Source organism: Cheilinus undulatus, linkage group 1 (assembly GCF_018320785.1).
Source record: "Cheilinus undulatus linkage group 1, ASM1832078v1, whole genome shotgun sequence".
Classification (NCBI taxonomy): Eukaryota; Metazoa; Chordata; class Actinopteri; order Labriformes; family Labridae; genus Cheilinus; species Cheilinus undulatus.
Window position 1 is genome coordinate 4,448,805 of NC_054865.1, and position 24,819 is coordinate 4,473,623.

At 39.4% G+C, this 24,819-nt stretch overlaps 1 protein-coding gene across 1 annotated transcript; it reads left to right on the forward strand.

Annotated features, from left to right (window-relative positions):
- The first annotated feature begins 927 nt into the window (after positions 1–927).
- Positions 928–23,517, forward strand: LOC121511334 (scavenger receptor cysteine-rich type 1 protein M160-like). Its single transcript, XM_041789981.1, has 8 exons — positions 928–973; positions 15,575–15,814; positions 16,568–16,870; positions 18,042–18,347; positions 18,422–18,724; positions 19,605–19,934; positions 20,521–20,606; positions 20,724–23,517. The coding sequence occupies exons 1-8, from the start codon at positions 928–930 to the stop codon at positions 20,754–20,756; spliced, it is 1,647 nt and encodes a 548-aa protein (XP_041645915.1). The 3' UTR covers positions 20,757–23,517.
- Positions 23,518–24,819: the final 1,302 nt, after the last annotated feature.

The following is a 24,819-nucleotide window of genomic DNA, read 5'->3' on the forward strand; positions in this document are numbered from 1 at the left end:
GGTGGTCAAAAGAAGCCAAAAGTGGTGAGTTCAAGGCAGTACAGTGAGATTTACCTTTCATTTGGATTAACGTTGACCAGAGATCTGACTGTACCGACTCCGTTATGCTTGTGTGGGGAGAAGCTATCCAACAGTGCAGTGGTCCCAAGCAAACTGAAACACCATCTCCAAACAAAACACCCGTCACTTCAAAACAAGAACACGGACTACTTTGTTCACCTGCAGGAACAAACTGAAAAACAGGCAACTTTAATGAGAGAAACCACAAAGGTGTCTGAGGGAACTCTCAAAGCTCTTAATGTGTCATTTTGTAATATTTTTGGCTTGTGGTGTGTCTTGGGATTTTTCTTAATCTAAAAATGTGCCGTGCCTTAAAAAAGGTTGAAAACACTGACCTCATGGTGTGTTTGTGTCGTTGCTGACAAGCATCCAAGCAGGAATACGCCTAAAACAAGTTCATCTCTATTCTTCTTCAAAGGTGACGATGTAAACAATGTCCATATGTCCATAACATGGAAAACAACTTTCACTTGTCAAACACTTTCAGGTCAGAAACCCTCAGTCCTTCTGGGATCACACACCTGACCCAGACATGAAATCCATGTTATCCTGACTGGATAAATGAGGATATTTTATGCACTAGGATCTGCTTTGATAAAGCCTTTTTGAACTAGAAGGATAAAACTGGACTTGTTGATCTCACTGTGGCTGCTGAGACAGATCTATTTTTCTATCACTTGGTTATAAATGTTGGTACTTTTCTGCTTTTTTAAAACTAGTTTGTGATTAAAAGTATGAGGTGAACAGGAATAGATTAGAAAAAGGCAGATGAGTGTCAGGGGGCAGGGCATGACTGGAGGTTTGATAAAGAAGACGAACAGCCAGGGAGGGGCACAGAGAGGGACAGGCTGCTGAGGTGACACAGTGATGGATCAGAGAGTGCTGATAGTGTTTCTGTGGCTCTGGAGCTCAGGTAGGACCCTCACACCTGTGGTACAACTAAGAGATTAAAGAAATTAATCTCATTAATGACAGGCTTTGACATGAATTAAGGCATATATGGATAATATGAGCAGGACAGTAGATTTATTGTATAATCCTGTCTGTAATCGGTTAATTGAATTTATGAATATCTGATAATATTTTACTCTGGTCTTCACATTACTAAGACTGAATTTACCACTTATTGTGTGTGCTCTGTTCAAGCAGCAACCTCCGGTCCTTAAAAATAAAGCCAATGTGGAAGTGCAAAAAATTGCTATACCGGGACTGTCCACTTGAGGCTGGCTGCAGGAACACCCGAAGTCCCTTCTGCACACGTTTAACAGCTGGTTTTGACACACAAAATAAACTGGTTTACAGCCTGGTTCAAAACACCAAATGTGTCTAATTAGCTAGTGTCTTATTGTGCTCCCACTGTACAGGGGGTGAATTTTTTTTGTACCATGATCATTTGGATTTAGTGCTGTCACAATACCAACATTTTGGTATCGATACCGGTACCAACATGTATTTCGATACTTTTCGATACTTTTCCAAATAAAAAGAGAACACAAAAAATGTCATTATTGACTTTATTTTTATAGAAAATCTTAGAACTATAACTATGCATCAGTAAAAAAAATTAATGTGTTAAAAAACATAACATGTCATTGTTTGTTTCTGTCAATGTTTAGACACAGAAAAAACTGCAAACAAATCAAAAGAACAGATATTTTCTTTGTGTGGGATTTAAAGGTTTAAAAAGCTAAAAGCTAATATTATTACCATCATTACTATTTTAAATACTTAACCATTTACTGATATGAGGATATATATATATATATATATATATATATATATACATATATATGTATATATATATATATAAATACAGTCAAGCCCAAAATTAGTCATACCCCAAGCAAATTTTGACTTAAAGTTACTTTTATTCAACAAGCAAGTTTTTTCTTGATTAAAAATGACACAGGCATCTCCCAAAAGATAATAAGACAACGTACAAGAGGCATCATTGTGGAAAAAAAATATTTCTCAACTTCTACTTACATTTGAACAAAAAGTGGCATGTCCAAAATTATTCATACCCTTCTCAATAATCAATAGAAAAGCCTTTATTGGCTATTACAGCTATCAAACGCTTCCTATAATTGCTGACCAGCTTTATGCATGTCTCCACTGGTATTTTTGCCCATTCATCTTTTGCGATGAGCTCCAACTCTTTCAGGTTGGAGGGTCTCCTTGCCATCATTCTGATCTTTAGCTCCTTCCACAGATTCTCAATTGGATTCAAGTCAGGACTCTGGCTGGGCCACTGCAAAATGTTAATGTTTTTGTCCATTAACCATTTCTTCACCACTTTTGCTGTGTGTTTTGGGTCGTTATCGTGCTGAAATGTCCACTGGTGCCCAAGGCCAAGTTTCTCTGCAGACTGCCTGATGTTGTCTTTGAGAATCTTGATGTATTCTTCTTTCTTCATGGTGCCATTTACTGTGATTAGATTCCCTGGCCCATTGACTTAAAAACACCCCCAAAGCATTAGGTTCCCACCACCATGTTTGACAGTAGGGATGATGTTCTTAGGGTTGAAGGCTTCTCCTTTTTTACACCAAATGAAGGATACATCATTGTGGCCAAATAATTCAATTTTTGTTTCATCTGACCATAAAACAGAAGACCAGAAGTCTTCTTCTTTTCCAGATGAGCATTTGCAAAGGCCAAGTGGGCTTTTGTGTGCCTTATCTGGAGAAGTGGCGTCCTCCTTGCTCTGCGTCCATAGAGCCCAGCAGTGTGCAGTGTCCGTTGGACTGTCTGCCTTGAGATGTTGCTACCAGCAGAGCCCAGATTCACCAGGATGGCCTTGGTGGTGATCCTTGGATTCTTTTTCACCTCTCTCACTATCCTCCTGGCCAGCACAGGTGTCACTTTTGGCTTCCGACCACGTCCTCTGAGATTTTCCACAGTGCGGATCGTCTTGTATTTTTTAATAATACTTTGCACTGTAGCCACTGGAACTTGAAAACATTTAGATATGGCCTTATAGCCCTTTCCTGACTTGTGAGCAGCCACAATGCGCAGTCGCACGTCCTCAGTGAGCTCTTTTGTCTTAGCCAATACTGTCCACAAACCAACTGCGGAGAGCTGCTGTTTTTCACCTGTTGAATTGATTAAAACAGCTGTTCCTAACGAATCAGGGTATTTAGGATGCTTTAGAACAGCTTGGACTACTTGGAATGGTATAGAACTTTGGATTTTCCCATAGACTGACAGCTTGCAAAGGGTATGAATAATTTTGGACATGCCACTTTTTGTTCAAATGTAAGTAGAAGTTGAGAAATATTTTTTTTCCACGATGATGCCTCTTGTACATTGTCTTATTATCTTTTGGGAGAAGCCTGTGTCATTTCCGGTCAAAAAAAAAAAAACTTGCTGGTTGATAAAAGTAACTTTAAGTCTAAATTTGCCAGGGGTATGAATAATTTTGGGCTTGACTGTATATATATATATATATATATATATATACACACACAACATACAACGTATAACATTTTTCCTGTATTTGTCAAACTTAATATTATCTAAAGGTGTTTGGGCAGGCGGAGTTACAAACAGCATGACATGAGAAGCACCACCTTCTGATTGGTTGAAAATCCTCCCAAGATGCTTTGCATGACAAAATGACCTCACTGCCCCAAAAAAAGATGGCAGCATCCGCGGAACATAATCAAAACACGATCGAAAACGGCATTTATAATCAGCTCCAACGCAGTGGATTTAGTCTTTAAAAACCCCGAAAAGTCACCGAAGTTCCAGGCTTGTTAGAATGGCGTCCTTTAGAGCTACAAGGCCGTCCAGGGTATCAAATGAACGGCGAAAACCATCAGCTTTCACAGAAAAAAAACGGCAAACAACTGTCACGTATGGCTCAAAAGTTATTAATGTTTTATAAACCATGCACTTTTTATACGACAATGGCCGCCCCTAAAGGTTAAGGCTCGCCTGCTTGCTCCGTCTTGCTTGCCTCGGCTCAAATTACAATGCGGTGACGTTACGTAAAAAAAAAAAAAAAAAACTACCGCTCTCATCCAAGCACAGTATAGTACCGTTTTAAATGCCCCAGTACTCCGGTACCAATTTAGTACCGGTATACCGAACAAGCCTATTTTGATTATATTTAGGATGAAAGCTGATTGTCACGTCTCATTTGATTGACAGATAGCTCGGCAGGCAGAGGCTCCGTTTCTGTCAACCAGAATGCTAGCTAGCAGGCTGACAGGAAGCCGCGCTTAGTGGGCAGGGCGTTAGGTTGATCCAAAGTTCGGTTGAGACCACGATTTCAATATGGAAGCATCCACGGATTGGCTTCAAGAACTGTTTGAGCTTGCCTATTGTAAGCAGACGACTGACGTTACACAGGGTTTGTCCAATTCTTTCTAAGATCTATGGCTCTGTTAGTCTGTTGACCTTTGACATCGTCCTCCTCCTCCACACACACTCACTGTCTGTACAGTAGTCTAGCTCTGCTCTCAGGCTACACAGGCTCTCTGCCTTCTGGTTTTACCACTAGGGCTGGCCAATTAATCGAAATTTAGATTAAATCGCAATTTGGCATGCTGCAATTATCAAATCGCAGAAGGTGCAATGATTTCTTAACCTGAAATTTGTGTCAAAATGCCAGTTTAATTTTCTTTTTTTTCTTTTTTTTTGCTGCAGAGACATTATGCATTACATACCAGTTATTCAAGTGCCCTTTTAAGAATAGTCTACAATAAGCCAACTTTCTTCATTTTTGTAGTTTTTTCTTATAAATGACATCAAAAATTACCCCCTTTCAGACAGCAATTCATCACGAATTTGCAACAAGAGTCAAAATCATCATATATAGATATTTTTCTTCAGAATTGATCAGCCCTTGTTTAATCTAATATTGTGTTGGTTATAATATAAAGTTATTTACTGCTGTTGTTTAATAGAAAACACATAAAATGAGGACCTTGAGACATAATTGCATAACAAATCGCAATCGCAATATTGGGGGAAAAAATCGCAATTAGATTATTTTCCCAAATCGTTCAGCCCTATTTACCACTCTGCCTCTTCACTTCTCTTTGTTTGACTCTCAAACTTACCCTGTTTTTGTATTGGAGGAAGCTTCTTGGTGCACTGGACACTTTTCCAGGGTTTTAAAGTGGCGACCCAGGAGTAAGCTTTAAAGAGGGACGTCTGCACATCAGTAGATGAACCTGACGTTTTCAGACGCGGTCAGAGTGAGCAGGGCACAAACTAACCCTCGTCGTGTCTCTGGTCTTCTAACCTTGCACCGGCACAGTGTCACCCGCTGATCTTCTATAGTTTTGGTGAAGATTTCTGGTGAAGTGTATCTTTAGACATGAAAGAACTTGTTTTAACATACTTGTTTTCCAGTTACTGAGTCATATGCAGAAGTCCACTAATCAAAAACTTATATCACTTTAATAAGCATCTTGTTATCTACCACACAGCTCTGATCTGAAATATAGAACTGCCTCATAGCCAGTGTTAGACAGGCTGACTAAAACCTTCTGATAGCAGAATTAGTTCTAACGCTGTGTGACAGCTCCTCCATTCATGCTGCACAAGAACAAAACATAGAAAGCTCATAGTATCACAATCAAAACAATATGTCATATCATCTCTAACTCTTATGTCATTTCAATGTATGAAATAATATTGATCTAATATCATTATAATTTATAATATAAATCATGCATACTATGCAAAAAGACCATATAATCAAATATAATAATGCAATGATATGAGAAGATATCTAAGATGCATTATTATCCTGTTGTTATCGTGTTCATTTTCATTATGTTGAAATGCTGAGCATTTCAACATATTGTTCTTCTCTCACCTTTATTGTGGTGAAATGCATTTCACCACAATAAAGGTTAGAGAAGAGCAGTATGTTGAAATGCTGAGCATTTCAACATACTGCTCTTCTCTAACCTTTATTCTTCTTCTTCAGTATTATTCACTTTTCACAGTCTCCACAGTTTGTCTGATTCTCACAGTTCAACTTTTATCATGTTCAGCAGAAGTGTGCTTGATTTTTCATATTTCTAACCCTTTTGCTTTTTTACAAAATGTAACATTTTTCACATTTTTTGCCCATTCAAAATGAATGGAAGATTTCTGGAGTTCTGCCTAAAACTGCTTCAACTTTGAGATTCTACAGATTTGCACACGCCCGCTTACAAACTTCATTTTTGCTTTAAACGTAGACAAACTCTTCAGCAATTCAACATGTATTGAGCTTTTAGTTATCTTCTACAGTTTTGGAGATTTCAGCTGTGATGTCATACAGGCATTCATTACCATAGAAACCTAGGAGTAATACACACACATACAATTACAAAGACATGCTTTAACATTCTCCAGAACTATAACATACAAGCGGCTTTAATTAGGGAAATTTAAAGCTATCATCTTTACATTATAAACACAATCACACCTTCATACAGACACACACACCTTCATACAGACACACACACCTTTATACAGACACACACCCCTTAATACAGACACACACACCATCATACAGACACATACATGTACACATTTCAGCTATTTTTATGCTTTTCAGCAATTTAATGCCATTTAAAGCTCCTTGATGCTCCATCACCATGGCTCTTAACAAGTTTATCTTTTCACCCATTGATTATACCTTTTTATTTTCAGCTTTGTTTCACTGCTTTTAGCAACTTCAAATTTCAAATTTTCCCATTTTCCACCTTCAGCCTCAGCATTTCAATGCATTTGCTGCAAGGAAATGCAACTTCTCTAGTTCTTAATATTAAGGTAATATCCACATATGTGTCATATCCATCTATGCTTAGATGAATGGTATAGACATTTAAATATGAATCTATCCTATATCCACAAACATCTACCTAAAGATGATCTATGATGTGAGCAGTATTAGAATAACTGTGTTACTTTCTGTCGAGTGTTAGGACCAAGACTACTGATGGTCAGAATCAGCCCGTCTGTGGGGTAAGATGTAACATTTCACTTTAGTCATTTTTAGAGAAATTCTCCACAAAGCAGTTAAACATAAAAACACAGTTCCAGTGTTGATTTGTAGCAGAAATGCTGGTATTCTAACAATATGACCAATGTAGGTCAAGCATTTGTAAGATTATTTAGCCAAAGCCTTGCTCTTCCCTGCTGCTGCACATGTCTGCATGGAGGTGGCTGTGTGTGGAGGAGGACAGACGCTTTAGGCTCTTATCCTGCAGTCCTGACGGTACCTATCTTTCAGGTAATCATAGTCTCAATAAGGGCTGGGTGATATATTGAGTATACTTGATGTATCCTGGCTTTTGCCACCCACGATGTATAAAATGACTATAACGCGAATATCCAAGTATAAATTATGTGGAAGTTTTGAGCCGTCAGCGTGCATTTCTCGCTGGAGTTTCACTTCTCCCATTGTCCCTGAATGCATCTCTCACAGCAGAGAGCTCACTCTCTCTCCTGCGGGGCTGCGCCCATCCAGAGAACTCCTCTGCACATGCGCATCAGCGGTGAGAAGCAAGGAAAGAGGAAGGTAAACAGAGCAGCATGGCTAGTTAGCGGGGAGTTAGCTGACTTTTGAGACAGCAAGAAACAGCGCTGGATCTGCAGAGTTGAGCAGTCGTTCAACTTGGAAAAGGAAGAGGTCTAACTCACATGGTATTCGTTAAAATACGCCATATGATGACTCCGAGATAACAGTGGTTGTAACACAACACGCTGCTAAAGACATGAGCCCAGTGTTGTTGAGAAGACACTTAACCCAGAACACGAGATTTACCTGGGCGCGAACATTTCGCTGAAAACTTCCTGCCAGAGTTGTACAGGTCAGAGAGAAAACGGCCCAGCAACGGACAAACGTGATCCACTCTCCTCAACTACAGAGCCTTATCTCAGCCTTACAGTTCAAAACACCGACAACAAGAAGTTAATCTTGCATCCAGACAAGCTTGTTTTCCCCCATGATCACACAGGACAGTTTCTTGAATAAGGTCTAAAGATGCTCTCATGTTATGAACTTGTCAGAAACTGCTCCAGCTTTCATCAGCAGATGATTCAGAAAAAAGTGGATAGCCTCGTGTTTTGGGCTAACAACCAGTAGGGACAACAGATTACCAACATTTTTGAAAATGTTTTGTTCTTTGAAACATGTCATTTCCATTTAAGCGGCACAATATAATTTATTTTTGTTTGATGTTCAATTTCTAACCTGTTTGTTCGTATTAAAGTTGACCAACAACCTCTTAAAGGCATCTTAATGAAGCAGGTGGCTGTTTGCAGTAAAATGTTAATAAAACTAACAATAACTGGTTTTGGCTCATTACTAGTATTTCTTCATTGTAATCTGTAATGTAATGTTCATGGGTCCTCTAGTGGACAAATGTATTAGTACACGGTGATTAAAGCAACAATGTTTTACATACATTTTGATTTTTAAAATGTGCATAATCATTCAAATATAATTTGAATTCTGTAAAAAATAATAAATGAAATTCAAATGTGACTGTAGTTAAATACTGACAGCCCTAACCCTTAATGAGGAAAATAATCATTTTATAGTCAGCAATAGTAAACATAACATAGAACACATTTCAGGTCTTTCCATACACTGTAAAAGATTGAGTATTTCATGATTTATGTATTTTTGATTTATTAGTAAAGATTGAATGAAGTTTAAAAAAAAAAACCTTCTAAATTGGACTTTATATTGATTTTTACTTTCTGCAAACAAGTTTATTAAAAATCCAATACAACAGTCTATTTTTATCACCAAACTAGTGTCATTTGGGGCTAAATTAAACATTACACAGTTGCTGAGAGGCCATTTTTAAAATACTGCTATACACACTGCCTGGCCAAAACAAAGTCGCCACCAAAAAAAGGTCACACACTCTAATATTTCGTTGGACCGCCTTTAGCTTTGATTACAGCATGCATTCACTGTGGCATTGTTTCGATAAGCTTCTGCGATGTCACCAGACTTATTTCCATCCAGTGTTGCATTAATTTTTCACCAAGATCTTGTATTGATGATGGGAGAGTCTGACCACTGCGCAAAGCCTTCTCCAGCACATCCCAAAGATTCTCAATGGAGTTAAGGTCTGGACTCTGTGGTGGCCAATCCATGTGTGAAAATGATGTCTCGTGCTCCCTGAACCACTCTTTCACAATTTGAGCCCGATGAATCCTGGCGTTGTCATCTTGGAATATGCCCGTGCCATTAGGGAAGAAAAAATCCATTGATGGAATAACCTGGTCATTCAGTATATTCAGGTAGTCAGCTGACCTCATCCTTTGGGCACATAATGTTGCTGAACCTAGACCTGACCAACTGCAGCAACCCCAGATCATAGCACTGCCCCCATAGGCTTGTACAGTAGGCACTAGGAATGATGGGTGCATCACTTCACCTGCCTCTCTCTTTACGCTGATGCGCCCATCACTCTGGAACAGGGTAAATCTGGACTCATCAGACCACATGACCTTCTTCCATTCCTCCAGAGCCCAATCTTTATGCTGTGTTGGGAACTTTCAAAATAAAAGCATTCTGTACAAGTGAACTGAGTTTCTCTATAGATATGCTAAACTGGGCTTTTACTTTGAAAAACACAAACCAGAAAAGCATTCAAATGGTGTTTATCTTTCCTGTGACATATTCTACCAGTGTGGAGACAGAAAGTTTCACTAATAGTAGATCTTTAGAGAACAGCTTTGTAAAACAGGCACATTTAAGCTTGTGGCCTTCCTCAGGGTTTTCAAGAAACACATTGTAAACATACTCTATGAGCATATTTGCCACAACCATGTAAATACAGCTCTCTTTATCATTTTCCTGTCTAATATTGTTCACAGCCACAGTATAAGACTATTATACAGCATTTTAATGTCGTCTAAGTTGCATCTTTGTGAAATAAACAAAGATAAATGCAACTGGTTATTCACATGTCCACATTTGTGTTCATGTACAGTATATATCCTGTGTATATCAATGTTCTTATTTCATATATTGGCCAAAATATCAGTTATCGGCCAATATATTGGATATCGGCCAATATATCAGATATCAGCTGATAAATCGGATATCAGCTTTTTTTTAGCCCCCAATATCGGTATCGGCACCAGCCCCAAAAACCCCATATTGGTCAGGCTCTGGTGGAAATGCTCTTACTTTCACTATTAAACATACCCCTGAGTTCTACTGTTGTTTTTCTTCGATTTGATTTGGCCAAACGTTTAAGTGATCGTCGATCACAATCATTCAGGATTGTTTTCCGACCACATTTCTTCCTGGAAGACGATGGTTCCCCACTATCCTTCCAGCTTTTAATAATGCGTTGGACAGTTCTGAACCCAATTTTAGTAGTTTCTGCAATCTCCTTGGATGTTTTCTCTGCTTGATGCATGCCAATGATTTGACCCTTCTTAAACAGACTAACATCTTTTCCACGACCACAGGATGTGTCTTTCGACATGGTTGTTTAAGAAATGAGAAGTTACTCATTGCATCAGCTCGAGTTAAATAACTTGTTGCCAGCTGAAAGATAATCGCCCATGCAGTAATTATCCAATAGGATACCTATTTGCTTAGTTAAATCCAGGTGGTGACTTTTTTTTTGGCCAGGCAGTGTGTATCATGTATCGGGATACAGCAAAAATATATCAGGATATCAATTTCAGGCCATATCGCCCAGCCCTAGTCTGAATAATGGGAGGGCTGAGAGGACAGCCTCAGATGAGATGTTTAGAGGGAGCTCTAAACAGTTGTCAGCATTATTTTATTTTATGTACATTAGTGTAAAGGTGTACAACAGTGTAAATATCTCAGAGCTGCTTGCTTGCTTATTTATTACATAATAAATCTCACGAATCAGCAGAATTCTACATTTAGCCTATTCCTGCTCAGGTCATTCATATGGTTGTTTTTATTATGTATTTTTTATTAAACTTGTTGTGCAATACTTAAGTTGTTTAATTTCGGGTTGCCAACCTTTCCTTATAATCAGGAATTATTCCTTATTGGCCAATGAGAAGCTTCAAGCTTCCCCTAAGCCTGCTCTTATTGACCAATGAAAATCGTTCATAGGGTTCTTGCCCTACTTGCCCCCCCGACCACTGACTACAACTCCCTGCTGCAGAAGTGTCAGAATGACTGCTAACTCTGATGTTGACCTGCTGCTCATATATCATGTACATGTGGTGCATGTGATGTTATCATGATTTTAACATCATGTGTGTTTGCGCTTAGAAGATTAGTTGCTACTTAGGTAATAATAATAATAATAATAAACTTTATTTGTATAGCACCTTTAAAAACAGAGGTTAACAAAAATCTTTGACAATAAGCAGAATCACAATGACGACAGAAAGTCAAACACAACAGCAAAACATCACAAAACAAAACCCCAACAACAGAAGAACCCATGAAAGACTAAACCAGCGATGTAACTCAACATCATAAACCCAGTAGGACATTAAAAACACAAAAACGATGTCAAGTTAGCAAAACATTTTAAAACCTCAGATATAAAAGATTCCAGAGTAAAAGTGAAGACCAAGAATACAAACCCAGAATAACCTAGACCAATCCAGGCAACACAGGAACCAACGACAGAAAAGAGACCTAAGGCTGATGTTGCACACCTGGACAAAAACAGGGGCTTCCAGGTGTGTATGGGTTTGCTAAATTAACTTTTGACTGTAAATACAAGAACACAAGCACATCAGTTTAGCGTGGCATCATACCAGCGGGCATCTCGGTCTACTGAACAACATGTACACCTGTCGCTCACTGACTAATGCTGCTAATAAATGTCCATATCCTCCGTCATTCACACACACACTGAAAATATTCTGCACACTCACACAGTACAAATTCAAGCAGGAAGTCTGATAAACTACCTGCATCTTCACTGGAAAAATACGTCAGGTGCGGCACTTCAAAGACTATCAAATAAGTTGCAAACTTCGACATAACATTACTTATTTGCACTCACAGACGTCTTTGTCCACACACACTCGTTGCACATCTGTTCTGTTAAGTGTATCCATAGTTTTATCACAGTTTATCGCTGTACTCACCAGTAAATACACGAACACAAGCACATCAGTTCAGCGTGGCATCATACCAGCGGGCATTTCCGTCTATTGAACGCGTGCGCAGCTGTGCGTCAGCAAGACCACCGGCTGCCCCAAACAGTGCCTGTGTAATCTTTACTCGCTTTTACCAAAAATAAACCTGATAAAACTCTACTAGTGTTTTCTGCATGAATATATCAGGTTGGAACTGAACTACGTAATTTACAAATTAATATAAAATAAAATATTCAAAGGGGGGTCTTCCTTGAGTCCATTTAAATGCATGAAGTGTCCATTAACATGCTTCACATTCCTATAGAACCTACACTGAAATGTAAAAGCATCTAAAACAGGGGTGTCAAACTTAATCACAGCAGGGGCCGGACTCTGGATTGAGGTCCAACCTGAGAGCCTCACAGGTTCAACACTACCTTAAACTGTCAACCTCATTTGTGATAAAATATGAAAGAAACATCACTGATGATAAATCATGAGGAAATTCAAAAAAGTCAAAATGATAAGTTAAAGGCTCAAATCTGAGATAAAATTTCTTATTTGTTCAAAAGATCAGAGCAAGATATTAAAAATAGAAAAATAATGTTTTTAAAGAGCAAATATATGAAAGTTGAAATCATAAGTTTGAAAGGTCAAAACATGAGACAAAATTTAAAATCATGAGTTTTAAAGTCAAAATATGACTTTAAATTTTAAATTGTGAGTCTGATAGGTCAAAATGTGGGATTAAAAAGCCAAATTAAGAGTTAAAATGTCAAAATATGAGCTAGAATTCAAAATGTTTACTTCAAAAGGTAAAAATATGATTTAAATTCAAAACTGGGAGTGTAACAGGTCAAAATATGATATGAAAAGTAAAAATAATCAATTTAAAATGTCAAAATATGAGAAAAAAAATTGAAATCATGAGTTTAAAAGTCAAAATATGGGATTAAAAAGCCAGTGTAAGGAGTTGAAAATGTCAAAAGATGACTTAAAGTTTAAAATTGGGAACATAAAGGATAAAAATGTGATATATAAAGTCCAAATTATGAGTTGAAAAGGTCAAAGTATTAAATGAAAAGTCAAAAACATAAGTTTGAGTCATAATCTTTAGATGCAAAATTGAAAATATGATATAAAACAAACTGTTTTTTTCCCCAACAGTCTTGACTTTTTATCTACTTTATTTTACTCTTTACTTTTTCAGATTTTTATGGCTTGACATGGATATTTTAAATAATCTAGTCCAAGTTTACATTTTAATACTGGAGGAAATCTGCAGACCTCATACTGGCCGGCCACTTATAATACAAATATGATTTGATCTCGCGGGCCGGATGTAATCATTCGGGGCCTTGAGTTTGACGCCTATGATCTAAAATATAAGGAAGAGACAGAAGGCAATAAAAAATGTACAGATTAAACAACAGTTAAAATGTGTAGAGATTAATAAGTCATACAATAATTACAATTTTGGACTGTAAAAGATATTTATCAGAATCATAATAATGATAATAGTCAGGTAAGACTGATATGACCGCGAAAAGAGGGGGACATAATAAAAGCGGGGGGGGGGTTAAGAAGTGAAGATGTCACTGACGCAGCGTGCCTTATCTCCACAGGTCAGGTCAGGTTGTAGGTAGAGGCTGATCGGGGTCCAAATAAATGAACAAAAATCAATCAAAAATGTGACTTGGTTAGAGAAAATGGGGCTCCCCTGAAAGCCACAGAATAATTCAAACAGTGAATTAATAATTATCTAAAGACCGTGTCATGTCTCGGTTATATCCAGTTTACTACAGCAGACAGTTGCAGAGATCAGTGGCGTTTGACGTCAGACATTTAACCCTAAAATGCTCCCACTGCTTTATTGGTCTATACTGACGTCCATCCTGTCAGGCAAGTGTGACCTGTAGTGTTAAAGACCTTTAAAAAGCTGCTTTTCAACCTTAAGTCCATTTAGCATCTGTAAATCTGACTCCATAGCATGTGTTTACTCAGATTTGACTCACTCTTTCCCTGACCATGGTGGTGTGATGATATTTGTGGTTGTGCGCTGATGAAGCTCATGCAAAGACTCAGACAAACACATCTCTGATCATCTGATTAAAAACCCTTGTTTGTCTACACATGGGTGTGGACGTGGTGCACACAGCCAGACTGAACCCTCCTAGAGAAATCTGATCTGAAACATTCTGTATATGAAGAATGTTATCCTCAATAAATGTGTTATTTTGGTGATACCATTTACCTTTATTCATCAATGAAAGTTTTGAATTCAGTGCTTTTACTTGAAGTAAATCATCTGTGTCCTTCTATCCACCACTTAAATCCAGATTTGGTGGAGCCATCTCCTGGTGTGTTTGCTGATCTCCCCTAAAATAAGCCCCCTGCTGTGTTACTCTTTACACCTGGAGGTTTGTCCACAGGTAGATGTTTCACTGATCCTGACCTGAAATTGTCAAATAGCTCCATTTTTCCTCTGACTGAGTGTTGATCAAATGACTTGCTCATTCTCTGGCTGTCCTCAGGATTCACTCAGCTCTGAACTCTCTCTATCAGAACTGAACAGGGCGCTGAAACAGCCTGAGAAGGGTTAATAAATGTCTCTAATGCTGTTTCATATTTACACCTCAAAGAAACCCTGCAGCTCTATAGTCTCTAACTAGCCCCTGTTGTTAGCGTGTCTGAGTCTGTGAGGATCTACTGCTGTCAGCTCAGCTGATGCAGCAACTTTTGGATCAAACCAACTACAGCAGGAGGGGGGTTCCTGTTTAAGGTATGGTTATGGTATTTAAAAGGGAACATGTGCCAATGAACATATTCTGTTTGTTTGTATAAAAACTGCCTGTTTGTTTTGTGTCTGTTTATCGTCCATCTTCATGGTGTTAGATATGACTGAGCTCAGCTGTCAGTGATGGATGCATGTCTCTGCTGTGTGCTCTGGCTCCTTTAGTTTTTATCATGAAGCTCATAAATGTGACTATGAACTGACAACAAGTTCACTTTCTTTATATAGGTAGAGGAGGGTGAGAGCTACACGGGTCAGAACGGTCTAGAACATTAGAACCAGGATCAGGTTCTCTCTGGATGAGAGGACCAGCATAAAAGAGCAGAAAATGAAAGAATGAAGGAGCAGATTGATTTCAGATAGAGGCCATGGTAGAAACAGCAGCTGTCCTGATGAAGACTTGCTGCAGTTGAAATGCCTTCATCCCTGTTTAATAAAGGATTTGGATCACATCAGAGTGTCTCAGAGTGGACTGCCGTTTCTTCTCAGTAATCTTGTGGTCAGTTTTTCTGTGTGCGGTTGTATTTCTATTCTGCTCTCTTCAGATCTCTGGGCTGAAGACACAAACTTACAGACACATGAAGGAGGAGTGAGAGGGTTTCCTGTCTTCCTTTGTCTCTAACTCTGTGCACTGATTACCTGTGTGTCTCTGTTTAGCGGTTCCTGATGATGTCAGGTTGGTGGGCGGAGCCAGCCGCTGTGCTGGGATCCTGGAGAGGAGAGATGGAGGCGACTGGAGAGCAGTAAACGTCTCTCTGTCTGAGTGGAACCTGACGTCTGCAGAGACTCTGTGCAGACAGCTGGACTGTGGTTCTGTACTTTCACTGGGACGACCAGAGAGCTCCTCAAGGACTGATCCACCGTCATATTCTAGAAACCTGCAGATCACCTGCTCAGGTAAGTTTGACTTCACGTTGATCAGAACTTTAGAGCTGCTACAATGATTCCATTTTACTCTGTTCAGTGTGGTGAAAGAAAAAATCAGAAGTGTTTGGACTTAAACGATGAATTTAATATGAACTTAACATGTAGACTGCATCAGCCTGCAGCTTCAACACATTCTTCATTTTGTCACCAACAGGCTCCGGTTGTTTTTCTGAGTATCTGACAACATTACTGAGAGGAGAGAGATCTTTAAGATAAGATCCTTTATATGTCAGAGTCACATTAATTTAATCCTAATCTTAATTTAATTATCCACTGATGGAAATAAACCTGGATCTTTCATACCCTCTACAAACCTTCCTAAGACCAGGACCAGGGTTTACATTAGAAAGGACATGCCAAATATTCCTCTGAAGGATGTGAACAGCTGTCCAGATTTAGTAGACGTTTGTTGTAAATGACCAATAACAAACAGCTTCAGTTTTGTTTTGATAGACTTGGTGGAAAATTTGTTCAGACAGTTGTGATAATTTAGAGTCAGATTTAGTTTTTCTGTGTAGTTGGAGCTAGAAGTCATCAGCATTACAGTGGTAAAGATATTGTGTGTGTGGATTATTGAACTTGATGTGAAAATGTAAAGCTGAGAAGAGAACGGGGCTGAGCTTTGAGTTCTGAGGGACTCCACAACTTACTGTAGATCTGCTGGAGAAGAGGTGAAGTAGACCCCCTTTGTCTTTTATGAACTATTTCCTTGTCTTTGGTCAGACCCTGATGAAGTCCGGTTGGTGGGAGGATCCAGCACCTGCTCTGGTAGACTAGAGTGGAAACACCATGGAGAGTGGAGACCAGTGGATGCTTCGTACTCTACGCGTGATCTAAAGTTTCCAGCTGTGATCTGTAGAAGACTCGACTGTGGCTCTGCTGTTTCAGCTAGAGAGATAGATGAATCCTCTGACAGACCTGTGTGGGGGGTTATCCGTGATTGTGTAGAGTCTAAATCTACATTAAAGGAATGTGTGGTAACAGAGGATCAGTCCAGCAGTTTTGGGATGGAAATCACCTGCTCAGGTATCAGTATTAACACATTAGTGTCCAAATGTTTCTGAATGTTGTTCATTCACATCACTATGTTAACAGAGTCTCATATGAACTTGTCCTGCTTATTTTCTCTTCTATGTTCTCTTGTCCAGAAATTCCCATTTGAATGAGTGTTAACTATTGTTGCCTGTAGACCTTGTTTGTACCTCTGTAATGGTAAACTGTGAGTTAGAGTTGAAAAAGAGAAAGATTATTAAAAGAGCTGTGCTCATTCAGAAACACTTTGATAACAGCAAATGTGAGGAAAAGACATTTGATCATCAAGCAGGTGGTCTGGAGTCCATCATTGTGGAGCTCAAACAGTTTTGTTTAAGAAACAAAACAAATTCAAAGAAGAACGTTTTTTCTTGTTTGTTTTTTTTAATGAAAGACTGGATGTACCTGAGCTTTTTAAATTTTAATGAAAAGAAAACGGAACTGATCATTTTTGGCCCAGGTAGAGCCCAGGAGGCACCTCTCAGGGACCTGGACCCTCTCTTCTTTTACCTAATTTTAAACCCACAGTTTTATTTCCTGTTTTATTTCCAAGGAGGTTATATGATCGGCAGGGTTTGTTTGTTAGTTTCTTTGTTAGCAACATAACTCAAAAAGGTGTGGACGGATTTTGATGAAATGTTCAGGAAATATCAGAAATGGCATGAGGAAGAACTGATTAGATTTTGGGAGTGATCCGGATTTTTTAAAGGATTCTTTACTATTGGGAGATAGGGCTAATAGCAGAAGTCTGCACTAGTTTTAAATGTTTATATGGTTTTGTTTTGTGTTTTTATCTGTTTTTATTTATGTTCTTTTATTTCTTTCCTCTTAATGTTTTTTCTTCTGCAGTGTTTGTGATCTTTTTTTGTGATTTTACTCTGCAGCACTTTTGTAAACTTGAATGTTTTTAAAATGTGATATATAAATGAAATGGATTAATGGATTATTTTAAAAGTTGAAATGTAGGCAGCTGTACTCACTAGTACATTTGGATAACTTCCTCCTACCATCTGCTCTGGTGTGAATCTTGTTCAGTGAAGAACAGGATCCTTGTCTGAGCCTGTTACCATCCTCCTACAGCTGAGCTTGGACAGGAACCAGTGAAGAGAAAGGACTGGTTTTAGATTGTCATCAAGTTCTCTGTCTCTCTCCTAAATCTCCACAGACTCAGTCAGACTGGTGAATGGGACTGGTCTGTGTTCAGGCAGACTGGAGGTGAAGTCTGACCAGCGCTGGTCCCCAGTGTGTGAGGAGGGCTTGGACCTGCAGGGTGCCCAGGTGGTCTGCAGGGAGCTGGGCTGTGGGGCTCCTTCAGTCTTCAAGGGGGGAATGTTTGGAGAAGTGGAGGCTCCGCTCTGGACCAGAGACTTCCAGTGTGAAGGTAACGAGTCTACTCTCCTGGACTGTGGAGGATCTGGCTCAGGTAGAAACACCTGCTCACCTGGTAAAGCTGTTGGACTCTCCTGTGAAAGTAAGAGAGCAGACGTAGCTTTGATTTGACTCACTAGTTCATTTCCTTTAATAATTCTGTTCTTGTCTGTTTAGATCCAGATTATTTCAGGTTGGTGGGAGAGCCCAGCCGGTGTGCAGGAACACTGGGGACGAAAGACGTGAAAGGGTGGAGACCTTTGGTAGAGTGGGGTTCTGGCTGGGACCAGAGGTCTGCAGCTGTAGTGTGTACAATTCTGAAATGTGGTTCTGCTGTTTCAACAAGAGCAGTGAAACATGAGAACAGAAGGCCGGTGTGGGGGATCAGACCTTCCTGTGTCCAGACAACGTCTTCTCTGTTGAAGTGTGTAGATTATGGATTTGAGTTCAGCGATGAGGGCCTTGAGGTGATCTGCTCAGGTAATACTGAACATCACATCTGAATTTGGTATCCTGATTCAGTTTCTACAAACTGCATAGAAAACAATTTCCTATTTGATTTTCAGCTCAATTTTATGTTTTCACCATTAAAAGGAGATGCATAGATAAATATGATGTGCAGGAAGAGCTTCATAAATAATGTTAAAATATTACTGAAACACCAAAACACAGAAAAACTCTGAACACATAATCATGTAGATGTAATAATAAGGAGCAGACATGCAGTAACAAACAATCAACTCAGAATAACAAGAAGAAAAACCATGAATGCATGAGGATTATGGGTACCTGTATGTGGATGTGTCAGTGTGAAACATCAACCATTACACCTTTATCTAAACCAGAGCAACAAGACTACAAAATCCATCTAACATAGAGAGAATCACTTCAGAGCTGCAAGACATCAATGACAGCATCAGTTAAAGAACAGCAGGACAATTATGTTTAGACCTCTACTGTAACATTTACAGAGGAACACCTTTGTCAGGTGTGTGTTTGTGTGTGTGGGTGTGGGTGTGGGGGGGGGGGCACCAAATTGGCAAAAGATTCTGGAATATTCTCTTCATTGAATATTTAATAAATAAAAACACAGACTTGATAAATATTGATGTCATGAATTTGAGGAATCTGGAGTGATATGAGAGTAACGGGACGTTAGCATTAGCATCAGCATTAGCGTTTTTGGAGGAGCAGAATTAAATAACGAGTCATGGGCTAAAAACCTCTCTGATAAACTGATGTGAATCAATAAGTGATGTTTACATCAGAGATCTGAGAGCATCGGTCTGTGGAGTCTTGGAGCTGTAATAAAGTAACATGTCCTCTTATGTCCTCCCATTATGTCCGTTTGTTTCTCCAGATTTGCTTGAAAAGCCAAACATCACCTTCTCCTTCTCCACTGACGGGGTTTCCGAGGCCACGCCGCAGGGCTTCCAGGCCCTCATTGGCACTAGCTTCAACATCACATGCTCCATCAAACCTCAGTATGAAGGAGGAGATTTCCAGCTCATCTTCTCTGACTCCGTCACAACACAGAGCTACACCCTGACAGCTGTCAACCATTCTGCCCATTTCCTGTTTCCTCCTGCAACCCAGAGCCACGGAGGGCAGTACAGCTGTGTTTATCACCTCCATGTTCTCTCCCATAACTTCTCCTCAGAGAGCCAGACTCTCTCTCTCACTGTCGGAGGTAACTTCTCTGATTATCTGGCTCAAACAGTGACTGTCATTCTCCACCAGTATATTCACATTCACTCCTGTCAGACTCTCTTATCTGAGCAGGTGTTCACTCATTTCTGCTCACGTTACTAAATATTTCATCATCAGCTCAGAAAAGAAAAGCTCATTATTATTTTAGTCACATTAAAACTTCCTCCACACTGCTGACATGTTAGCCATGGGGTTGCTAACGCTGCTACGTTACTGGTGTGTTGATGTTCTGCTCCAGTGTTCCCAGTTAGTGACAGCTGATGTAAATGGTCGGGGTGGAGAAATCAGCTCAGGTTGCTGATCCTGGATCAGTTAAAATGCCAAAATCAGCTCTGATCTGATACTGAGGTCCTGATCAGGACGTCCCTGATGAAGATGTTTCCTAAATCCCTGTCAGATTTCAGAAATGTTCCTGTTTTCATGACTTCAGGGCTGCTGAGATAAATGAAGGGCTCTTCTAGATCTAAAAGCTTCATAAACATTAACTTGACTCTGGTTCAGTGGTCTGAAGGTATTGAGCTGACTTTGTCATGTGATCAAATGTGATGATGTCAAATCTGTTTCAGACCCTCTGAGAGACCTGATCATCAGATGTGTGGTCCTGATTGGTGGTCTGCTGATATACGACACTGCCCTCTACTGCTACTATAAGGTACTGCACACATCTTTATTTAGTGGAGGATTCAGACTGTTTGGCATGATGTCATTAGGAAAAAGCTCTGAGTGATTTTACTGATTTAAAGAGACTTTTTCTGATTTTTCTCTCCAGGTCAAAACCAGACAGATCCCCAGGGACTACTGATGTGTTTATCTTGATGACTGCCTGTTGTCTCAGTGAGGACGGTGGAGCCAGGGACGTTTTTATTGATATTTGTCAACATTGTGGGAGTCTGTGGGGACCACAAGGGGGATCCTCTCAGAGATACACTGTCACTATCAACAATAGAAGTTTTGGGCTTCTTATCTCAATGTGAGAAACATGTTTTTCAGTGTCCACCTTGTTCCTAGCCCCCATGATTTCTGCGTGAAATATGGGTGCAACTTCTGGTCCTGTCTATCTGAATGGGACTTTGCATAGAAACAAGATGCTAAACAGGATTATTAGAACAATTTGGATATTAAAATATAAAACTTAACCTCAAATAGGATTAAATTATTATTTCTCTGCCCTCTACTAGAGAGTATAAAGTGACGACATTACCTCAGAGCATATTTAGCTAACTTTATTAGCTTCGTATCAGTATAGTAATAGACGATCACGTTTTGTTAAAGGAGTTTGGACACCACCTTCAGATAACATTTCTCTAGTTAGTTTGTAGAGTCACTAAAATTCTTATTTTACCAGCTAACCCCTCTTTAGATTTGGGAATTATGTTGATATAACTCTCCATGACTCAGGTTGTTGACTCTTCAGCTTGGTGAATGTCTGGTTTTGTATTAACAATGAAAGATAAATGAATAAGTACGTTGGAGTACGTTGAAAAGATGCTAGTAGAACATTGGATTAGAAAAGTGGAGAGCGTGCCTTTCATTTGGGGTGACAGGAAGTTGCCTTGTGGTGGCTGGATAGTGATATGAAGTATCGGTATCTGTGTTGTAATTCAGTCCAGTAGGTATGGGTTGTCTTGGTACCAGGACAGTGTTGGTACTGGATTTCCATACTCATCCCTACCCTCTGTGTCACTGCAGCAGAAGGAAATGCTTTGGATAATGATGTAAATTCAGCCAACTCAACGAGGACATTTTGTAAATATGTGAATCATTTGAGGAATTTTTTGTCACAGATTGATTATTATTTTTACTTTTTGGTTCCTCAGAGACCTGAGAACAAGTTTGTGCAGAAATGTCTTCTTCACTATTTTTGTACTGTGTGTCGAACATAAATATCTTTGAGTTTTCATTTCTGTTTAGTTCTTTCTCTTGTCTTTAGTCCCAGAAGTTTAACATTCATGTGACATTATTGCAGCACACATATTCTTAAAGCCCAGGTAGTCCTGAAGAAAGGATGTTCAGAGCTTGACTGTGCACCACAGGGCTGATGTTTTACAAGCTTTTTAAGACAAAAAGTCCAGGAGAGACCAAACGCTTCAGGGCTCAGAGGGTTAATTATTACCTGGTGATGTAAACAATGATCACCTGCAGTTGTCTTTTAGATTTGAAGGTTCTGTAAGATATGTGCAGCTGCTGTATTTGTTTGGTATTTTCCTCTGTCTTGTGTAACCTTCTGCCTCTTTTATATGAGACATGTATCATTCATGTAACCATTATTACTATTCATTTACTGTACTGTTCATTTAAAGAGTAACTAAACCCTCAGTCCACTGTAGTCAGATATAAACATGTATATGGGTAGTAGTGCTGTTGAACAGTTAGGGTCCACATGTTGACTCTTTAGCAAAGTGTTTAAATTCTACTTTTGTGTTAAAAATGAGCAAAGAGACTGCCCTCTTCAGGCTGAAACACTGCCACTGATCCTTTTGAAACATTTCTACTGGCTGATCTGGTGCCGTCGGTCATCACCACAGAGATCAACAGTAACCGCCCACTTTTCCCCCGACTGCCACTTCACTGGTAGAAGCCACAGACAAAATGTGAAGCTCCACCTATCAGAGATGTTACTGTGGCACTATAGGATTGTGGATAATGTAGGGCTGTTGCCATGAAACTAGGTTGATAATGTCCCTGCTTTTGTCTTCCAGATAACCTTATATCTTTATTTCCTCATTGAAACCATCTTTAGTTGAAAAACAACCGTTAAATTCATTAGTAGAGGCCGATCTGGACAGATTGCGAAAGTTTGGTGCAAAAAGCCGGGATCAGCCAATCAGAGATGTTACTGTGGCACTGTAGGATTGTGGGAAATGTGGCACTATTGACTGAAATGTTCTAAAATCGTGTTTTTCCTAAAACAGGGTGGATAACATACAAAACTGTGTGGTCTACATCAGTGCTTCTCCGCTGGTCGAGCCTCAGGACCCACCATCAACTCCTCAATCAGAAACTTCTGATATTTTTCAACTAATCAGATTTATCTAATAGGAGCTCTGATAGATTAGACCTCATAGAGTACAAAACATGACAAATCAAAGAGGGAGGTTAAAAAAGCATGTTTTGACCCATTTACACTGATGCAACCTCCTGGTGTATCTTTGAGACCTGATGTGACGTCAGCTCATTGTGGATGATCTCATTGTTCTGAAGACATGTAAACATCAACTGCAGTTCAGCAGTAAAAAAAAAAAGGATTGGTCGGCTTATCTTTCTTTTCCCCTCTCTCCAAATGTCAGTGATGTTTTAAAGGCATTTTTTTTAAATTTCAGCTTTGATGAATTTCAGCTGAAACTCTGGGGTTTAGTTGCTCTTAAATATTTTAAGTTTTTATATATTTTTGTAGATTAAAAGTTAAGTTTTATTTAATGTGATAAATATGACAAATGCATCAGTATATTCAGTGTAATTTTGCTTATTGTGAGGCCTTCTCTGCTCTGCTACGTCTTCTGCTGCACCTTCATCTGTGACTTTAGGTGTCATTTAGAGAAAACCTGGGTTGCAGCATTTACTAAAGTAAATGGTCTGGTTTTTGTCACTTGTGTCCTGATTTTAAACATTTTTTAGTTTGGCTTCAATAAAGATTAAAACTGTAGTGTAACACTGGTGGTTCATTTTTTCATAAGAGCTTTCGCGTAGAAGGACACCGTATCACCCAGCAGAAGCTGGTCATACCCTGTTATAACCAGTTTGGGCTACTGTTCAGTAGAAGGTGAGGAATACACTGTAGAGAGTAAATGTAAGGATTGGACCAGAGTCAGAAGAGCGTAGAAATGACCGGAGCCAAGAGAGTAACTAGTGAAACAGAGCAGAGGACTCTTACTGGAGTGTTGAACACTGTTGTGAACAGGATTGTGGGATCCAAGGTAAATTCAAGTTAAAATGTCCACCACTTATCGAAACACACTGGTACTAATAACCCAAAATAATCAACTGTGAGCACTTCAAAATAAAAGAGCATCAGGTATTTCTGAGGTTTTTCTAAGCACCACAGTTCTAGCTCCAAGTCTGCAGCAGACCAGTATGAATGGAGTGTTATCTGAGGTCTCTGGAGCTGTATTTGTGTGTACAGTTAAGTCCTACTGTGGTCCATGATGGAGTGGAATATGTGAGTCTTCCTTAGCCAACCGTCTCCTTACAGCAGGTCACTGACTCAATGGCTCACCATCCAGCACTGGAGAGGTCTCTCTCTGGACTCTCTGAAGTCTCCTCCTGGGGCTGAGATCTCCTCCAAAGCCTCTGAGTTAACAAGTCTCAGACTCAGCAACAGAGCCTGACCTATAAACAATGTCAGGATAAAATGACTTTCTAAGTTAGGTTGGGGGAAATTAAACAATCCTCTATGAGGAGTGACTAAAACGGCACAGGTCTGTAGCAGAGATGGGCACTCTAGTTTGCAACTTGGTCTCAAGTTGCACTTAAATCGCACACATCAGTGACTTGAGACTTGACTTCAACTCGTACGCAAAAACTTGAGACTCAACTTGGACTTGTGATTTGGGACCCGTGCACAATCTTCAGTTTTTAATATTTCCATCAAGATCTCTTGTCCCCCTGTTATTTTTTGCCCCTTTCCTCCCCTTACGTTTGACGGTTCGTGCTCCTTTTATGCAAAACTAACGGCTACTCTCCTCTCTTCATTTTCATTCATGCTGCATGTGACACACTACTGCGACACTCACGCACACACCTACTCTGAAACGCAAGCTAAAATGTTGGTAGACTTCAGACTTCAGACTTCAGTCTGTTGAGGGCAAAAGTTTCAGAATACCTAAACTCTTTTCTCCTGCATTAAAGCTCCTCTTTGAACACGGCGT

Coding starts and splice junctions, on each gene's coding strand:
- LOC121511334 (XM_041789981.1), top strand. CDS start 928: ATGGATCAGAGAGTGCTGATAGTGTTTCTGTGGCTCTGGAGCTCAG. Junction 974..15,574: donor TCTGTGGCTCTGGAGCTCAG/GTAGGACCCTCA, acceptor GTCTCTGTTTAG/CGGTTCCTGATGATGTCAGG. Junction 18,725..19,604: donor CCTTGAGGTGATCTGCTCAG/GTAATACTGAAC, acceptor TTGTTTCTCCAG/ATTTGCTTGAAAAGCCAAAC.